Source organism: Plecotus auritus, assembly GCF_963455305.1.
Source record: "Plecotus auritus genome assembly, chromosome: 6".
Taxonomy (NCBI): domain Eukaryota; kingdom Metazoa; phylum Chordata; class Mammalia; order Chiroptera; family Vespertilionidae; genus Plecotus; species Plecotus auritus.
This window is the reverse complement of record NC_137773.1, coordinates 44,902,843-44,923,253: the sequence shown is the minus strand read 5'-3', so window position 1 is coordinate 44,923,253 and position 20,411 is coordinate 44,902,843. Positions and strand designations below refer to the sequence as shown.

The 20,411-nt window shown below is 40.8% G+C and overlaps 2 protein-coding genes across 2 annotated transcripts in view; both read right to left on the bottom strand.

Moving 5' to 3' along the window:
• ABHD18 (abhydrolase domain containing 18) overlaps positions 1–20,411 on the bottom strand; it is a 53,913-nt gene that overhangs the window by 7,041 nt on the left and 26,461 nt on the right. Inside the window, exons 4-10 of the mRNA XM_080676780.1 lie at positions 20,003–20,103; positions 10,495–10,573; positions 10,298–10,392; positions 7,812–7,829; positions 5,226–5,364; positions 2,400–2,489; positions 1,647–1,748 (exon numbers count right to left, since the gene is read on the bottom strand). Of these exons, the coding sequence (XP_080532906.1) occupies positions 1,647–1,748; positions 2,400–2,489; positions 5,226–5,364; positions 7,812–7,829; positions 10,298–10,392; positions 10,495–10,573; positions 20,003–20,103 (624 nt within the window). The remainder of the gene's footprint in view (positions 1–1,646; positions 1,749–2,399; positions 2,490–5,225; positions 5,365–7,811; positions 7,830–10,297; positions 10,393–10,494; positions 10,574–20,002; positions 20,104–20,411) is intronic.
• Positions 1–20,411, bottom strand: part of LARP1B (La ribonucleoprotein 1B) — a 157,314-nt gene that overhangs the window by 128,071 nt on the left and 8,832 nt on the right. The window contains exon 2 of the mRNA XM_080676776.1: positions 2,400–2,489. Within this exon, the coding sequence (XP_080532902.1) occupies positions 2,400–2,439 (40 nt within the window). The 5' untranslated portion in view covers positions 2,440–2,489. The remainder of the gene's footprint in view (positions 1–2,399; positions 2,490–20,411) is intronic.

Here is a 20,411-nt window from a genome sequence, read left to right as displayed (position 1 = left end):
GAAATGTCAAAATTTAACTTAGGACTAAGACAGATTTATATTTTACTGCTAAATATTTCCTACTGAACAGTAATTAAAAAGTGTAATTTAGTCTGTCTCTTGCTTTTATCGCCAAAGTATGGAAATCCAGATCTACTAAACTTCCAAAAGTCTAATGAGTGTATCCTGGCAGTAATACAATAGCCACTCCAAATCTCTTCCTCAGGATGAACTAATAAGAATTAAAAATGATCAAGGAATAAATATTGCCTATGAAAAATTTTAAAGTATGAACTCAGCTTTAAGAGCTGTAAATACAACATCATTTAAATAAAAATAAACTTTGTCAAATACTAAAAGCAAAGTCAAAAGATAAAAATGATAGCCTGAGAAAATATATTTGCAACCTATATGACAAAGAGCGTATTGTTTTAATAAGAGCTAGAGTGAAGAGACAGCCCAAAATCACAATAAATAAAAAAAAAGGAGCAAAGAGTATGCATATATGGCCATAGAAAATAAAATAGAAATTGCTCTTAAACTTACCCTAAACTATGTTCATTCAGAAAATAGTCTGAACACTTAGTTATTTTATTTTTAATTTTTAAAAGTCTATTTTTATTGATTTCAGAGAGGAAGGGAAAGGGAAAGAGAGAGAAACATCTATGATGAAAGATAATTATTGATTGGCTGCCTCCTGCATGCTCCACACTGGGGATCGAGACTGCAACCTAGGCATGTGCCCTGACCAGGAATCGAACCTGTGACCTCTTAGTCCATAGGTAGACCCTCAACCACTGAGCCACACTGAATAGGCAAGAAAAATTTTAAGGGAAAAAAAAAAAGGGATGGAAGGGAACATATAGATTAAGACACTTATAAAAATCTATAGTATCTATCTCTTTCCCCCTTGTCTCTCTTTATCTAGCTCTCCATCACTCACTCTTTATCACCAAAAAAAAAAAAAAAAAAAAAAATTTAAATTAAAAAATAAAAAACAAAAGAGCTATAGTATCTAGAGATGTACACTTGGATAATAAAATTATTTTAAAGAAAGAAGGAAGTAGTTACTATAAAAATCAGGATGATAATAGTAGGAGAAAAGGGCCTTTGATTAGGACACAAGGAGGTGATGCCAGGGTTGGGTGGTAAATTCTGAGCTGGGTGGTCAAGCTCTATTCTTGACCTATTACAAATGTGTTCCTATTTAATAAATGTATTAAACCGTATTTGCTGTGAATGATTTTCTGTATCTGTTATTTTACTTACCTGTATTTTCTTTTAAAGAATTTTTAAAAATAAGTAGTATTGCTTTAAAAATTTTGTAATTCTTTTTTAAAAATTGACTTTAAAAAATTGACTTTAGAGAGAGGAAGGAAGGGAGAGACAGAGAGATAGAAATAGAGAGAGAGAGAGAGAGAGGCAGAGAGAGAGGAACATGGATTTGTTGTTCCACTTATTCATGCATTTCATTGGTTGATTCTTTTTTTTCCCCATTGGTTGATTCTGACTGGGGATCAAACCTGAAACCCTGGCATATAAGGAGATGCTCTAACCAACTAAGCTATCCAACCAGGGCCCAAAATTTGCAATTCTTTTAAAAAATTTGAATCATTAAACACAATCAACCCTCCCCCTAACATAATATAGAAATTACAAATACTTACTCCACAATATTCAAGCATGTGAATAATTTCTTCCTCATAAACTGTCTGTGCATAATACTGCTTTTCCAACTCCCTCCAATTAATTGATTTACTCAGCACACCCTGAAATAACAAACTAAAGATCAAGTCACACCATAAATTATTGTGTCCAAAAATTGTATTATTACTGTGCAGAAGAGTTAACATAGCAGGTTTGAGATTTCCTGTTTTTAGAAAGGCCTGCTTATAAGGTTGGCCCTTGACTAGAGTTTGAGAACTTGACTAATAAACAGTTCTTTACCCTGATGTAAAACTTCCTAAATGATAAAGTGGGTCTCTGTGCCTAAACTGCTTGTACAAACAATGAAGTTCCTGCTGAACACCTGCTTTCCTTCTGGAATTTTGGTACATGCCAGGCAGAGGGCACCTAAATGACTGACCCCTGAGAAAAACCCTGGACTTCTGTGCTCAAGTGAATTGCACTAATGGACACAACTTTGCAAATGTGTCACACTGCTGGAGGAATCCAACACAGAATATGAGTCTCCACTCAAAGCTTGTGCCTGGTGTCCTTTGGACTTTGCCCCCTGTATCTTTTCCCTTTGCTGATTCTGTATTGTACCCTTTTCTCTAATGAGTCTTAGTCATGAGTACATGCTGAATCCTGTGATTTCTTCTAGTGAATCACCAAACCTGGGGGTGGTTTGGGGAGCCCCCAAAACAATTACCTAAAAGCATATATAACTATCTAAATATTAATTGCAATTAAATTACCGTAGTGAAGACCCCAGATGCTGTGGACCAAGACAGACATGGAATCAATGGCATGGGCTTAGGCCAGTTGGATACTGCTAAGGAAGCCATCTGTAATATGGTAACACAGTCAGTTAGAGAGCTTCTGTTTAAAGTTTCTACTCATTAAAATAAAAAATATGTAATATTAACAAGCACTTTGTGTAGTAGTTGATGAGATAAGACACAAACAAAAAGTCTCTAAACACTCATGAGAATGTCTAGCAACCTTTTCAAACTTCCAAGTCATAAATTCAACTACAACATATAACTTCCCCCTTTGAAAGCAATCTATATATATGTATATATATAAAAGCCTAAGTGACCTTTACGACTGGTCAAGCGAACTCAATGCAGGAGCTGCCCCCTGGTGATCAGTGTACTCTCACAGCCAACCTCCTGTGGTCCCTCCCCATGGCCGGCTCACCCCGCCCCAATCGGACTGGGTGAGATGCTGGCCAGGCCGAGGGATCCCACCAATGCGTGAATTTGTGCACCAGGCCTCTAGTAAAATATATTAGAAAATTTTAAGTAACTTTAAGACTTTTCATAGAGAGCTACTTTCTACTGAGTAAATGTAGAGCACACATGCTGAGATGTAGATACACTCATTACCTAAGTAACTTGCTCAGGTACAGAAAAATTACAACTATAAAATCTCAGACCCTAAGAAATAATAATAAAATTAAAAAAATCTGACCCTTGAAGTTGACTAAAATATGCCAAGAATTTGGTAAACTACAAAACACAACATATTATATTATTTTATATCAGTTATATGTAACGTAATATGTATGCTTAGAGAGGGGAAGAGTTGTTTTGGGCTAGAGGAATTGGAGTAGGCTTCATGAAATGGCTGTCACTTAGGGAAAATGATACATGGTGTCATGTCTTCCATTTAAGAAGACAATAGGATCAAAGGCAAGATAGTGAGAAAGCACAGTCTTTGTTGTAGGGGAACATCCAAAATACAGGGTGAAGCAAAATTAGGTTTAGAGTTGTTTGTATGGAAAATAATACAATAGTTAATAAATAATACGAGAATAAACTTTTTTGCATACTCACAAATGTAAACCTACTTCTGACACACCCTGTATTTCAGCTCAGCTGGTCAACTGTGCACAAGTGGTCAATGGGTTCAGGAGATAGGGTAGGGCTGGAAAGATTGATCAGGATCAGATTAGAAATTCCTTTGTTTTGTAGATAATGGGGAATTAATCAAGAGGCCTGAGCAAAGGAGTGGCATTGTCAAAGGAACGATTCAAGGAAGCTAAAATGATAGTGGTTTATAGGGCTGATTAGAGATAATCAGATTTGAGGTAGGAAAACCAGTTAAGAGGCAGTAGTCAAGGTGAAATTAGGTTCTAAAAATGGAAATACTACTAGGTAGGAAAAGAAATCCTTTTTCACCCTTCAGTTTTACTGTCTTGTAGTTGCTGTTTTGGATTTGAGTAAATTCTTGAAGTAATTTTATTAGCTTCACCTCTTTGGTAACCCCTTTTAATTTGAGTAAGTTTTTGAACTTAACTTTATAAGTCAAATAACTTACAGCAAATATATTTTTTAATGTACCGAATGACTAATCAGTCCACATAATGAACCAGAGCATATTCCTGGCCCTCAGTGAATCTACTGCTTCATGGAGCAAACTGACTGCTAAATAAGTACAGTGAAATAAGTACTAATGAGAGATGAAGTATAGTCTGGAGTAAGGCTAGGAGTCAGGAGAGCTTGTCATAGGAAGTAACCTCCAAATTGGAACCAGAAGAGCAAGCTGTTATTCAGCTAGGTCAATGGTCGGCAAACTCATTAGTCAACAGAGCCAAATATCAACAGTACAACGATTTTGAGAGCCGAAAACCGACTTCTGCGCATGGGCCACAAAGTTTCAATCGAAGTTTCAATCGCACTGTACGTGCGCGCTTGCACGTGGTATTTTGTGGAAGAGCCACATTCAAGGGGCCAAAGAGTCGCAGTTTGCTGACCACTGAGCTAGGTGGAAGGGACTGGAGGGGCACCAGAAGGGTGCCAACATCGGGCATAGTTACAGCCAGTGCAAGAGCAAGCCTTTGGCAGTTGTTAGGTAGGACAGAGCAGAGATCAGATTGAGGAAGATCACTAGGGTGTGGAGAAAAACTGTTTAAGAAAAAGTTTAAGAGAAAAGAGTACAAGAGAAGCAAACGAAGCAGGAGGCCATTTTAGGACACTCTACAAGACAAAAGAAAGATAGGTTGGTGGTATCAGGTGTAAAGATAAGAGATAAATGAAAAGTATTTTCCAGCCCTAGCCGGTTTGACTCAGTGGATAGAGCATTGGCCTGTGGATTGAAGGGTCCCTGGTTTAATTTCAGTCAAGGGCACATGCCCAGGTTTCAGGCTTGATCCCCAGTAGGGGGTGTGCAGGAAGCAGCTGATCAATGATTCTCTCATTGTTGATGTTTCTCTCTCTCCCTTTCCCTTCCTCTCTGAAATCAATAAAAAATATATAAATATATAAAAAGTATTTCCCAAATTAGCTATTTTCACCAATATAAGACATTTATACTTGAAACTTGAGTAAAGTTACATAATCAACTTTTAATAAAATATCAAATCCAATACCTGAGATATAACTATAGAGTAAATACAATCAGTGTCTACATAAATCATACCAAAAAATAACATCATTATAATTGGAATGAAAGTTTAGAATCTGTTTCTTCTTTCACCAAAACCAAAATTAATTCTATACATAAAATAAAAGTAACTAGATTTCCTACATCTTACAAACACAATCACAAGTAAATATCATTTGAAATGAAAGGCTTACATGTCCTCCCATGGATATTCCGGTCATTCCTAGAGGTCCATAACCCTCCCTCTCTAGCCAGTGCAAGAGAGCTGCAGATTCTAAAACAAGAGCTCCTCCCATCACAAATAGGTCAGACACGTTTTTTAAGCTGGACCTTCTAGCATCACAAAACAAAAAAGAAAATTATTTTTAATGTACTTACATTTTTATATGTGAAAATTTACAACAGGCAGTCAAGGTTTATCTTTTTCTTTGAAAGGGAATAGTAGTTGAGTAAAACAATGGACTGCGTTGATGTAATTAGAGTGCTGCTAATATAGTTCTACATATTAATCACCTATAACTTATTTTTTAAAAGTTATATATGCTCTCTAGCATATAATCTTTATTGAATTTCAACTATTTTACTATTTTCAAGTTCAGAAAAGAATCTTATTTATTTGATGGCACTTTAAAAAACTTAAAATACCTGTGAGAAAATAATATTTCTTATATTGCCAATTTTATTAAATTACCATGACTGTATAAGGAAAAATAAATTTATAGCTGTCCCCTCTTAGAAAGAATTGATTATAATAGAACTTAAAAGCATACCATTTTTTAAAAAGCAATGTAAGAGTTTAACCTAATACTAGTTTTATGTATTACTGAAATCTTAAATACACAATTTATGAAGACATGCACATAGTTGGCTACTGGATGAAACCTTGTCAAAGTGTACAAAAATTCATTTTATCAATGGTCATTCACTATATGCCTACATAGAATAATTATATGCAAAGAACAAGGTGCCAAAGGAATGCCAAGTCGTTAAAAACAGAATTATGACCAGTGTCCTCCCACATCCTCTCAGGGCTCCATATTCATAAGGCAGGACTTCTCTTTATGGAAACTACTAGAGGCCCGGTGCACAAATTTGTGCACAGGTGGGGTCCCGCTCACCCGTGCTGGCTGGGGGAAAGGGGACATGGGAGGTTGGCTGGCCTTGCCCCCGGTGGAGGGGACAATGTGCATATTAGCCTTTTATTATATAGGATGTTATCCTATGTCAAAACAGATCATACTCATGCTTCATTATAAAATAACTAATTTATCGTTATATATGTATTTTTGTTTCCTATCCTCATTCTAATTTGCTATTTATGATTATGGAATTCCCCTGATTATTTTCATCTGGTACAGAAGTTTGAATTCTCAGGTCCACCTCAGTTTGCTTTTTAACAGAAGTTACCAATGTGAGGTTTTGAGATAACGGCTATATATAACAATAAACCCAGTCTCAAATTATTTAACCACTTTTGATGAAAACAGGGTTAAGATATTTTGAAAGAGAGATAATTGTGTATTATTATTTAAATTGCAAGCTATTTCTTTCTTACGATGAATTATTTGAGAAAAATTAAATACATTGGAGCATTGTCATATTTTTTGGGTACATAAATGTAATAGGATATTTTATAAACATTATAATTCTCACAACAAGTCTGCACTAGGGAAATTATATAGTTTTCCCACTTTATAAGGTTTGCTTATACCACACCCCACTTTCATGACCTCTTTTATGTCATGATCACATAGACAAGTGACTTCTAAACCAATCTTTCCACCACTTTCCAACTCCCTATTTGACTTCTCTACTTGCAGGTCCAACAGACATCACAAATATGTTCAAGTCAGAACTTTTGATTTCTTACCCACAATAATGAATTTATCAATAGGTCTTATCATTTTAATTTCTGCTTAAAATACCCTGGAGGTTTCCCACTGCACTTACAGTAAAATTCTAATCATGGCTCTTCCTAACCCAGTCCTTGCCTACCTTTCTGATCTTACCTTGCACTACTTTCCAACCTGGTGCTCACATTGTGCTTTTCATTTACTCTTCCTTCTCTGAGGCTGATCTTCCTCCAGGTCTTCACCCCAGTGGCTCCTTCTCGTTACATCATGTCCTCATATCTAATACTGCTCCATCCCTGCAGCCACACTCTATTACTCTTTATCCCATTGCCTTGCTTTATTTCTTTATGGTATTGATAAGTACATGAAATTATCTTATTTATTTTTATCTCTCTCCCATACTGGAATATAAGCTCTATGAAAGTAAGGACCTTGTCTTTTTGTTGCTGTCTTCCCAGTGTCTAGGATCAAATATTTCTTGAATGAATCAAAACTAAATATAACATAGATTATGAAAATGCAAAAAGCACTGCCTTCAAAGTTGATCATTTTAAAAGACCAGGAAGAGAAAGTTTACCTATATTATGCATTGCAAGAATAAAAATAATAGTGTTTAATTTCACAAAGTAAATGTACTTTTCCTTTTAAAAAGGAACATGTTTTATAATTTTTTCAGTTAAAATTTTACAAATAAAATATATCTTCAGTCAACCTATTAAAACTTATCTCTTTACCATACATTTAAAATGCAAAAAGCTTAAAGTAAAAATTAAAGTTAACATTCCTATTATAATTTTATAAAAGAATTTCCCCGCAATAACACTTGTAGATTAAACTTAGAAATGGTTAACCAAAGACTACCAAACACTTAAATGTTGCTGAAAATTCAGTATAAAGACTGCAAAGATGAAGGTGATATATACTTACATTTGGTCCTTGGGTTTCCTGCAGCCATTTAATATTGTGGGTCAAAGAGAAAGTTTTAAAATAATTAAATATTCTCTGGTATCAAAACACATTAACCTAAATTAAAGTTGAAGGCAACTTAATACTGAAATAACTATTTTATAGTTATCTGAAATATGCTGTTTAGAAGTTCTCGGGTTTTTCAAATGGTTTTCTTTTTTTTAGAGCTTTTATTTTTTAAATAATTTATTAGTATTAGTATTATTTTGATTAATCCTCACATCAGGATATTTTTCCCATTGATTTTTAGAGAGTGGAAGGGAGGGAGGGAGTTGGAGAAAGATAAAGAAGCATCAATGTGAAAGAGACACATTGACTGGTTGCCTCATGCACACAGGATCGAACCTGCATACCAGGTACACGCCCTTGACCAGGAATTAAACTTTATGGTTTGCGGGCAGATGCTCTAACCACTGAAGATACAGGACAGGGATAATAATTTTTTTTTCTTTTTCTCTTTTGGAACTAACAAGTTATTTTAAAGAATTTTTATTGATGTTTTAGAGAGGGAGGAAAGGAAGGAGAAACACACCCACATTAATGTGAGAGAGATACATCTATTGGCCTCCTGTATGCGCCTTGGGGATGGAACCCGCAATTAAGGTATGTGCCCTGATCGCTCTGGTACACAGGATGATGCTCCAACCAACTCAGCCACACTGGCTAAACAATTTATCTATTTGAAGTGTACAATTCAATGCTTTTAGTATATTCATTGGGTTGTGCAGTCTTCAACTTAAGTATTTTTTCATTTATATTATTATAGAAAACCTAAAAGCCCTGGCTGGGTTGCTTAGTTGGTTAGAGCATCACTCCTATACACCAAAGTTGAGAGTTCCATCTCCAGGTTCCATACAAGAAAGCAAGCAATGAATGCATAAATAAGTGGAACAACAAATTGATCGATCTCTCTCTCTCTCTCTCCCCCACCCCCGTCCCTTCCCCTTTCTCTCCAAAATCAATTTTAAAAATTTCAGAAAATATAGAAAGGATTAGAAAAAATTTACTTTATCTATAGACAACTATGTTAATATCTTGGTGTATTTTTCCTAGTACTTTTTCCACAGTCTTTTAAATGGATTTTGTTTTTAGGTTTTTTTGTATACCTATGATACCATAGAGTTATATATCCCATTTTTACACTATAAATACATACATTGCTGTAAACTTTATTATTTTTTTTAAATATATTTTTATTGATTTCATTGATTTCAGAGAGGAAGGAAGAGGGAGAGAGAGATAGAAACATCAATGATGAAAGAGAATCATTGATCGGCTGCCTCCTGCACACCTCCCACTGGGGATTGAGCCTGCAACCCTGGCATGTGCCCTTGACCAGAATCGAACCTGGGACCCTTCAGTTCGCAGGCCGGCGCTCTATCCACGGAGCCAAATCGGCCAGGGCACATTGCTGTAAACTTTAAAAATAATAACTGTTAAAATTTACTGAACACATTATTTACTAGGCAATGTTCTAGACAGTATTAACTCTGTAATACTCTGAATAACCTAAGAGACTATTCCCATTGCCAACAAAAATACTGATGTTCTAAAATATTAGGTTAACAAGTCCATGGTCTTACAGGCAGTAAGTGGTAGAACAATAAACATCACAGAACCAATTGCATAATATTACAATATTATGAACCAGTTTTCTCAACCATGTTGCTATTGTTGGACATTCAAGCTATTTCTAATGTTTTACTATTGTAAATAAAGTTATATAGATATATTTTCTCTTTTCTATTACTTTCTCTTTTCTTAGTATGTTACCCTTAAAATAAATTTCCCAGAAAGAGAATCACTCTATCAAGGGATGTGAAGGTTTTTAAGGCTCCAAATTCAATGTGGTAAAAATTTCTCAAGGGGTTGAGCTGATATTCAGTAATCAGTAATGAGAGTGCCCATTTCACAATAGGCTCATGAGTATTATGTTTTGTTTTTAAAATATTTGTTAATTGTTGCTTTAACTTTACATTTCTCTTATTACCAGCAACGTTGAGCATTTCATTATATTTGTGCATCAGTTTCGTTTCTTCTTCTGGACATAGTCTGACGTCATCTTGAAAATTAAGTTAAGAACTCTTCTAAACCTCAACTGATACTTAACTGTAAAGCACTTAAAACATGAGCGTTTCCTTAATAGCAAACATTTGACTTAATATTAAAATGCAGCATAAAATAAGTCTCAGAGGAAACAGAAGTGCCATTTATCTTTATTATACAATAGAAACACAATCCTTACTTTACTTTTCAAAAGGCATGAAGGCTTTTTAAATGTCTGACTGCTCTTCAATCTATAAAGTAATTTTTCACTTCACTCTTAAGTATTTTTTGAACTGATGACTAAATTTACCTGATTTAGAAAAGTTGGCTACTATTTATCATTCCTTTGGATGACTAAATCTATCTATAAATACATAAGAGAAAAGACTTCTAGGTATCACAAAAGGATATAATAAGGGTTTTCTAACAATAAAGAAGCCATTCCAGCTTCTTTAATCATAGGACGAGCCATCAGTGTTCGTCGTCTCCAGTAATGCTAAGGAAAGAAAAGATGACACACTTAAAGAATATAATAATCACATCTGTTAAGGAGAGTATGTTGACAAATTACGTATTAGATGTCATAATAAAGTCTTACATGATCTCCTGTTCCAGCAAGATGAATGCATACGGGTCTATATTTGCTATTCCATTCTTTAGGCACAATAAATTGGAACCTATTTAAAATAAAGCACCTCACTGAATTATCTTTTAAAGGCTTTTAATAAAAACTTTCAATGCTTAAAAGTTTCATAATTAAATTATTTAGGAAAAAAGTCTTCAGAATTTTGATATTAAAACTGTAATTGAGTATTTAATATTTGCCTAAAGGCAATAAAGATATTGTAAATTTGCTTTATATTAGGATAGTAAAATATTCAATTACCACATAGACACAAAATTTATTGTAATCATTTTTTACAATGTTCAATACCACAACTTTATAAATGCATAATAAAATTTTCTTATGCTAGAGACATTAATGTATATGATTAAGTCTTAGAAAACAGTGATCGTAAGGCTGTGGCTGCATTCTCAGGCAACAAGAACTGCTTTTCTGCCCTGGCCAGTGTGTCTTGGTTGAGCATTGCCCTATGCACCAAAAAGATTCCCAGCCAGAGCACATGCCCAGGTTGCAGGCTCCATCCCCAGTGGGAGGAGGGAAAGAGAGATAGAAACATCAATGTTAAGAGAGAATCACTGACTGGCTGCCTCCTGCACATCCCACACCGGGGATTGGGGATCGAACCTGCAACCTGGGCATGTGCCCTGATTGGGAATAGAATCGTGACCTCCTGGCTCATAGGTCAACGCTCAACCATCGAGCCATGCTGGGCTGGGTCTTGTTTCTTTATCCATTCAACCATTCCATGTCTTCTTTTGATTGGAGAACTTAGTCCATTTACATTTGAAGAGACTGATAGGTATGGACTTACTATAGCCATTTTGTTCATTGTTTCTGCCTGTTTCATGAGTGTTTTGTTTCTTCTTTATCTTTTTTCTCCTCTTTTATAATTTGACTAGGGGCCTGGTGCACAAAATTCATGCACTGGGCAGGAAGTCCCTCAGCCCAGCCTGCCCCCTCTCACAGACTGGGAGCCATCAGGTCTCCCTCTGCGGGAGGCGACCAGGCTGATCAGGGGAAGGCACCAGCCCCATCACCCCGCTGCTGCAGCCACTGCCAGCCACCGCAGCTGCCAAGGTGTTTTCATCAACACGGACTCCAGTCCCTTCACCATGAAAACATGACAACTTTCTTTAGGCATTTTCAAGATGTGTCATAGGATATGACATTTCTTTCTTTCTTTTTTTTTATCCTCAACTGAGGATATGTTTCCATTGATTTTTAGAGAGTGGGGAAGAGAGAGGAAGAGACAGAGAGAAACATCAATGTGAGAGGGACACTTTGATTGGTTGCCTCCTGCATGAACCCTGATCTGGGCCCCGGCCAGGGAGGAGCCTGTAACCTAGGTACATGCCCCTGATCAGAATTGAACCTGGACCCTGTGGTCGGCAGTCCGAGGCTCTATCCACTGAGCCAAACCGGCTAGGGCAGGATATGACATTTCTTAGCCCCTCCAGCAGCGGACCTTCATTTTTTCCTCCAGGAATGTGGTGGAAAAACCCTAGATCACCTTCTTGGATTCTTATAACCCAAGTTACCAAGAATAGTGCAAGTGGCGGTGTACAGGTAGCTTAGCCAATGAGCGGTCAGAAAAGGTGTTTACGCTCGAACTGGTTTGGCTCAGTGGATAGAGTGTTGGCCTGCAGACTGAAGGGTCCCAGGTTAGATTCCTATTAAGGGCATGTACCTTGGTTGGGGGCACATCCCCAGTGGGGAGTGTGCAGGAGGCAGCTGATCGATGTTTCTCTCTCATCGATGTTTCCGACTGTCTAACCCTCTCCCCTCTTCTCTGTAAAAAATCAATAAAATGTATTTAAAAAAAGAAGAAAAGGTGTTTCCTCTGCAGCTCATGTGCAGAGGACCCTCTGCATTGTGTCCACTGGGCTAGGGGGTGTGTGTCCCTGCGGCCCGGGAGGAGGGTGACCACGCCCCCGAGGCTGGCAGTGAGCCCCGTGTTGTGGGTAACGGCCTGGGGGGAGTGTGTAGACCCTGGGCGCGCAGTGGCTGCCGGGTCCACACATGCCCCCGAGGCCGGGAGCCAGCCCCGTGTTGTGGGTGCCAGGCTGGGGGCATGAAACCAGGCTGCCGCTTGGCACTGGAGCAAGCACAAGTGGCCAACTCGCACCCAGGGCTTGGCGCCTGTGCCTGTAGGCCCAGAGGCGTTCTGTAACCCTGGCCGCTCAGGGCCTAAACACGGGCCTACAAGCTAAGAGTGGCCTGGGTCCCGAGGATGTTCCTAGGACCCAGGACGCTCAGTGCCTGTGTATGCAAAATAACCCACCATCTTTGTCAGGTTAATTTGCATATTCACTCCTGATTGGCTGGTGAGCGTAGCGGAGGTACGGTCAATTTATATGTTTCTCTTTTTTCATTTAATTATTTAATTTTTAAATCTTTATTGTTCAGATTATTACAGTTGTTCTTCTTTTTTCCCCCCATAGTTCCCCTCCACCCAGTTCCCACCCCACCCCATGCCCATACCACCCTTCTAACTGTCCTGATCCATAGGTGTACGATTTTTGTCCAGTCTCTTCCCACACATCTTTCCCCCCGAGGACTGTCAGTCCACTCCATTTTTATGCCCCTGATTCTATTATATTCACCAGTTTATTCTGTTCATCAGATTTTTTATTCACTTGATTTATAGATTCACTTGTTGACAGACATGTATTTGTTGTTCATAATCTTTATCTTTACCTTTTTCTTCTTCTTCCTCTTTTTAAAGAATACCTTTCAGCATTTCATATAATACTGGTTTGGCGGTGATGAACTCCTTTAGCTTTTTCTTATCTGTGAAGCTCTTTATCTGCCCTTCAATTCTGAATGATAGCTTTGCTGGGTAGAGTACTCTTGGTTGTAGGTTCTTGCTATTCATCACTTTGAAAATTTCTTGCCACTCCCGTCTGGCCTGCATAGTTTCTGTTGAGAAATCAGCTGACAGTCATGTGGGTGCTCCCTTGTAGGTAACTCTTTTACTCTTGCTGCTTTTAATATTCTTTGTCTTTTGCTCTTGGCATTTTAATTATGATGAGTCTTGGTGTGGTCCTCTTTGGATTCCTTTTGTTTGGGGTTCTGTGCGCTTCCTGGACTTGTAAGTCTATTTCTCTCACCAGGTGGGGGAAGTTTTCTGTCATTATTTCTTCAAATAGGTTTTCAGTATCTTTCTCTCTCTCTTCTTCTGGCACCCCCATAATTCTGATGTTGGTACGCTTGAAGTTGTCCCAGAGGCTTCTTACACTATCTTCAACTATTTGGATTATCTTTTCTTTTTGTTTTTCTGGTTGGGTGTTTTTTGCTCCTTTGTATTTCAAATCTTTGACTTGATTCTTGAGATCCTCTAGTCTGCTGTTGGATCTTGGTACATTATTCTTTATTTCAGTCAGTGTATGCTTAATTTCTAGTTTGTCCTTTATCATATCCTTGAGGGTCTCACTAAATTTATCGGCCTTTTCTAGAAAATTCTTGAAAAACCTTATAACAGTGGTTTTGAACTCTATATCCAGTTGTTTTGCTTTCCTCCATTTCTTTCACTTGTGACCTGTTTGTCTCCGCATTTTCGCTGCTTCTCTGAGTTGATAGTGTGGCTTTGTGTGCTAGGTGTCCTATAGGGACCAGTGGCTCAGCCTCCCCAGTTACCTGAGGTGGACACTCTTGGTGCACCCCTTTGTGGACTGTGTGCACAGTCTTGTTGTAGTTAAGCCTTGATTGTTGTTGTTATCTGTGAGAGGAATTGACCTCCAGGCCAGTTGGCTGTGAGGATCAGCTGTGTCTACGCTGGGAGAACTTCTGTGCGGGAGACACCCTTATGAGGAAAGACTTGCTTCAGTGGGGCTTTGGTGCTCACTGAGTCTGCCCCCTGAGTGTATCCCTTATGGATCTGAGAAGTTGTAATCTGGATGGTCCTACTCTGACCCCTGGGTACACTGGCTCTTGGATCTCCAAGGAGGTGCTAATTTAGCCTCTGCCTGAGGCCACCCAGCAGGAGCTACGGAGAGATCTGCAGATTCCTCTTCTCTGTTTGGGTTTTGGAGGTGCCCAGATGAGGCCCAGCTGTGAAGCAATGCAAGCTGCTGTGGGGCCGTGGGCCGTCTTTTGGATGTTATGGATCTCTCTGACTCAGCTGCAGTTTGTAAGGTAAGTTTAGATTTCAAAGGACCAGGCCATTCATATGCAAAAGCCCCTGCACACAGCTTGGATGGGGCGGAGTCTCAGGGCAGAGCAAACAGCAATGGCTTCCCGTCAGCCCTGCCCTAAGAGGCCCCCGGGTCTCAGTGTCCCGAGGTAATCGCTGCAACCACCTCTGAGAGAAAGCCGCCCTTGAGTTCTGGCCAGGGCCAGACAGTCCAGTTTCTCCCCGTATATGAGTCTGGGTCCCCAGAGTCTCATCCGGAACTGGAGTACAGAGCAGCCGGGAGCTTGTGTTTTCCTGCGGATTGAAAAAGCCAGCCGCATACTCAGTTGCCAGACCTCTCTGCGCGTGTGCCTCCATACCTCTGCCCTTTACATCCGCAGCTCCTCTGAGTCTCAGTGTGCTTTTCTCTTCCCTTCTACTTATAGAATTTCCACTTAGCCAGCCTTCCTGTGGTTCTGGATGATGTCCGTTTTGTCTTTTAGTTGTAGTTATTTTTTTAATTTTATTTATTTATTTATTTTTTATTGATATTTTACAGAGAGGAAGGGAGAGGGATAGAGAGCTAGAAACATCGATGAGAGAGAAACATCGATCAGCTGCCTCCTGCACACCTCCCACTGGGGATGTGCCCGCAACCAAGGTACATGCCCTTGACCAGGATCGAACCTGGGACCCTTGAGTCTGCAGGCTGACGCTCTATCCACTGAGCCAAACCGGTTTCGGCTAGTTGTAGTTTTGAAGTGGTTGTGTGAGGCAGCAAGTTCGGGCGTTTGCCTATGCTGCCATCTTGGTTTCTCCTTGTTTTTTTTTTTTTTTAATTTAGTAGTTTTTTTTTTTTTTAATATATTTTTTATTGGTATTTCACAGAGTGTAAGTGAGAGGGATAGAGAGCTAGAAACATCGATGAGAGAGAAACATCAATCAGCTGCCTCCTGCTCACCTCCCACTGAGGATGTGCCCACAACCAAGGTACATGCCCTTGAACGGAATCGAACCCGGGAACCTTCAGTCCGCAGGCCGACACTCTATCCACTGAGCCAAACCGGTTTCGGCTTTTTTTTCTTTTTTTTTTTTTTCTTTTTCTTTTTTTTTAAATAAATCTTTATTCAGATTATTACAATTATTTCTCCTTTTTCCCCCCATAGCTCCCCTCCACCCATTTCTCACCCCACCTTCTGCCCTTACCTCCCCCCCACTGTCCTCATCCATAGGTGTATGATTTTTGTCCATTCTCTTCATGAACCCCCCATACCCCTTTCCCCCTGAGAATTATCAGTTCACTCCCTTTCTATGCCCCTGATTCTATTATATTCACCAGATTATTCTGTTCCTCAGGTTTTTAATTCACTTGATTTTTAGGTTCGCTTGTTGATAGATATGTATTTGTTGTTCATAATTTTTCTCTTTACTTTTTTCTTCTTCCTCTTCTTTAAGAATACCTTTCAGCATTTCATATAATACTGGTTTGGTGGTGATGAACTCCTTCAGCTTTTTCTTATCTGTGAAGCTCTTTATCTGCCCTTCAATTCTGAATGATAGCTTTGCTGGGTAGAGTAATCTTGGTTGTAGGTTCTTGCTATTCATCACATTGAAAATTTCTTGCCACTCCCGTCTGGCCTGCATAGTTTCTGTTGAGAAGTCAGCTGACAGTCGTATGGGTGCTCCCTTGTAGGTAATTAACTGTTTTTCTCTTGCTGCTTTTAATATTCTCTCTTTGTCTTTTGCTCTTGGCATTTTAATTATGATGTGTCTTGGTGTGGTCCTCTTTGGATTCCTTTTGTTTGGAGTTCTGTGGGCTTCCTGGACTTGTAAGTCTATTTCTTTCACCAGGTGGGGGAAGTTTTCTGTCATTATTTCTTCAAATAGGTTTTCAGTATCTTGCTCTCTCTCTTCTTCTGGCACCCCCATAATTCTGATGTTGGTACGCTTGAAGTAGTCCCAGAGTCTTCTTACATTATCTTCAACTTTTTGGATTTTTTTTTTGCTTTTTGCTTTTTCGGTTGAGTTTTTTTTGCTTCTTTGTATTTCAATTCTTTGACTTGATTCTTGTGTTCCTCTATTCTGTTTCTGGGTCTCTGTATAATATTTTTTATTTCAGTCAGTGCATGTTTAATTTCTAGTTGGTCCTTTTTCATATCTTCGAGGGTCTCGTTATATTTATCGGCCTTTTCTAGGATATTCTTAAAAAGTCTTATCACCGTGGTTTTGAATTCTATATCAAGTCGTTTGTTTTCCTCCATTTCTTTCGTTTGTGATCTGATTCTTTGACCCCGCATTTTCACTGATTCCCTGAGTTGGTAAGGTAGATATTTGTGCTAGGTTTCCAATATGGCCCAGTGGGTCTGCTTCCCCAGTTAACCTGAGGTGGACACTCTTGGTGCACCCCTTTGTGGACTGTGTGTACAGCCTTGTTGTAATTAAGTCTTTATTGTTGTTGGTATCACTGGGAAGAATTGACCTCCGGGCCAGTTGGCTGTAAGGATCAGCTGTGTCTATGCTGGGAGAAGTTCGGTGCTGGAGACAGCCTTATAGGATTAGACTTGCCAAATTGCAATAGCCTCTGTGCTCAGCTTGGATGGGGTGGAGTCTCAGTCTTGGCTTCCTGTCAGCCTTGCCCTTGCGCGCATGTGCGCTTTCAGTCCTCTACCTTCCCCAGCTCGAGTCTCCGCCTGAGAGTCCAGACTCCCCCCACAAGAGCGTGGGTCCCCTGGGGCTCGCCTGGAACTGGGGTTCACTGCAGTCAGAACTGGGGCTCAGTGCAGTCAGAATCCTCTGACTCCCTTCCACTAGGGAAAGCCTGTGGCAACTTCCGCAGCCTTTGTGCGCATTGGCGCGCGCGCGCGCGTGCGCACTTTCAGTCCTCCGCCTTCCCCGGCTCCCGAGTCTCCGCCCGAGAGTCCAGACTCCCCCCACAAGAGCGTGGGTCCCCAGGGGCTCGCCTGGAACTGGGGTTCACTGCAGTCAGAACTGGGGCTCAGTGCAGTCAGGATCCTCTGACTCCCTTCCACTAGGGAAAGCCTGTGGCAACCTCCGCAGCCTTTGTGCGCACTGGCCCGCGTGCGCCTTCAGACTTCTGCCTTTCCCAGCTCGAGTCTCCGCCCGAGAGTCCAGACTCCCCCCATAAGAGCGTGGGTCCCCAGGGGTTCGCCCGGAACTGGGGTTCAGTGCAGTCAGAACTGGGGTTCAGTGCGGTTGGAGGCTTCCTTCCCCCTTCCGCCAGAGAAAGTCAGCCAGGCTCTCAGCCGCCCTTACTCTCTGCGCGCACAAAGCCCCTTTGCCGTACCTCCAATTCTCTGTGAGCTTTTCTCTTTCCTTCTAGTTGTAGAATTTTCACTCAGCCAGCTTTCCTGTGGTTCTGGATGGTGTCCGTTCTGTCTTTTAGTTGTAGTTTTGAAATTGTTGTGCGAGGCAGCAGTTTAGGTGTTTACCTATGCCGCCATCTTGGTTTTCGGCTTTTTTTTCTTTTATAAGGGGGTTTTCCCATGCCCTCAGCTCCTCATGAGCTTTATTTATTTAATTTTAAAATATATTTTATTGATTTTTTTACAGAGAGGAATGGAGAGGGATAGAGAGTTAGAAACATCGATGAGAGAGAAACATCAATCAGCTGCCTCCTGCACACCCCCCTACTGGCGATATGCCACAACCAAGGTACATGCCCTTGACAGGAATCGAACCTGGGACCCTTTAGTCCGCAGGCCGACGCTCTATCCACTGAGCCAAACAGGTGAGGGCTATGTGTTTCTCTTTTATTATATAAGACTAGAGGCCCGGTGCACGAAATTCGTGCACAGGGGTCCCACAGCCCAACTTGCACCCTCTACAATCCAGGAGCTCTCAGGGGATGTCCTACTGATGGCTTACGCCCACTCCCATGGTTCTCTGCTCTCTGCGGGGCCTGGGGATTTCGCTACAGCCATGGAGATGAAGCCCCCATGCCCTGCTGGTCCACTCTGTGCCAGCCACCGCCATGGGCCAGGCGACGGAAGCCCCAATGCCCTGCAGTGTGCTCTGAATGCCAGGCCTGGGGGCTTCGCTGACACCGACACACTAAGGAAGCCCCCATGCCCTGTTGTTCGGGCTCTGTCTGTGGAGCTTGGGGGTGTTCCCGCTGCCACCTTGCTAAGGAAGCCCCCAAGCCCTGCTATCTGGGATCTGTCTGCCATGTCTGGGGACTTCCCCGCCACTGCCGTGCTAAGGAAGCCCCCAAGCCCTGCTGTCCGCGCTCTGTCTGCCGTGTCTGGGGGCGGATCCAGCCTCGCTGCTTGGTCCCTGCGAACCCTGGCGGGGCTGACAGCCCAGACGTTGCAGCAGCAGTGGAGTGGGGAGGCTGGATCCGCCCCCTGTGGCGGCGGATCCAGGCTCACTGCTTGGTCCCCGCGAACCCCCACGGGGCTGACAGGCCCAGATGCTGCAGCAGCGGTGGAACGGGGAGGCTGGATCCACCCCCTCCGGCGATGGATCCAGCCTCACTGCTCCGGCAGACAGGCCTGGACACTCCAGCAGCAGGGCTGAGGGAACTAGGCGCCGCCATCTTGTGGCTATGGGGGCTGCCATTTTTGTCATGGAGTGATGGTTAATTTGCATATTACTCTTCTATTAGATAGGATGACTTTCTGTAGTGATATAATTATATTTATCTTTCTCTTTTGTTCAGCCATTATAGATTTTAGTTCTGTGATTACCATGAAACTTATACAAAACGTATTTATAACAGTACCAGAGTCCCAGTGCACGAATTCGTGCACCAATGGGGTCCCTCGCCCTGGCCTGTGGGATCTAGCTAAAACCAGCTCTTTGACATCCCTCGGGGGACCCAGATTGTGAGAGGGCATAGCCAGGCCGAGGGACCCCACCAGTGCATGATCGGGGCCGAGGAGGGACGTGGGAGATTGGCCAGCCGGGGAGGGCTCCAGGGCATGTCCGGCCCATCTCAATCAGTCCCAGTCAGCCAGACTCCGGCAGCAAGCTAACCTACTGTTCAGAGCATCTGCTCGCTGGTGGTCAGTGCACGTCATAGTGAGTGGTTGAGCGGATTTAGCGTATCATTAGCATATTACGCTTTGATTGGTTGAACAGCCTACCGGTCGACTGGACACTTAGCATATTAGGTTTTTATTATATAGGATATTTTCAGTGGATAACTTAAGTTCAAATGCATACTAAATATGTCAAAATAATAAAGCTCTATAATTTCACTCTCCACCCACCCCATGTATAATGGGAATAATGTCACATAATTATTATAATTAATGCTAAGTAATTTCAAATAAGATGGCATTGATTTTGTTATAATTTAAATTAACATAAACAACTTAGTACTTTAACTTTCTGAATAAAAAGTCTTACCTTGCAATAATAGATTCAACTGGCATGATATCAGGCACATAATGGGCCATAGGGGAAACAAAGTGTCCATCTAGGATCTTACAGTCTGACTGATCTTCAATCTAAAAGAAAAACAAAACTAAGATTTATACATGTAAACGAAGATATCTTGGTCTGTTCTAGATATACTGGAGGCCCGGTGCACAAAATTCGTGCATGGGGAGGTGTCCCTCAGCCCTGCCTGCACCCTTTCCAATCTGGGACCCCTCAGGGGATGTCTGATTGCCAGTTTAGGGGCTTTAACTCCAGCCATTAGGAAAATCACACAGAATGTGCTTGACATACAGTGTGGTTTTATGAGTTATTTTAATAATAATAGCCACTCCTTTAAATAATATCTGCTTACATACAATACAGCTGGTACTATGTG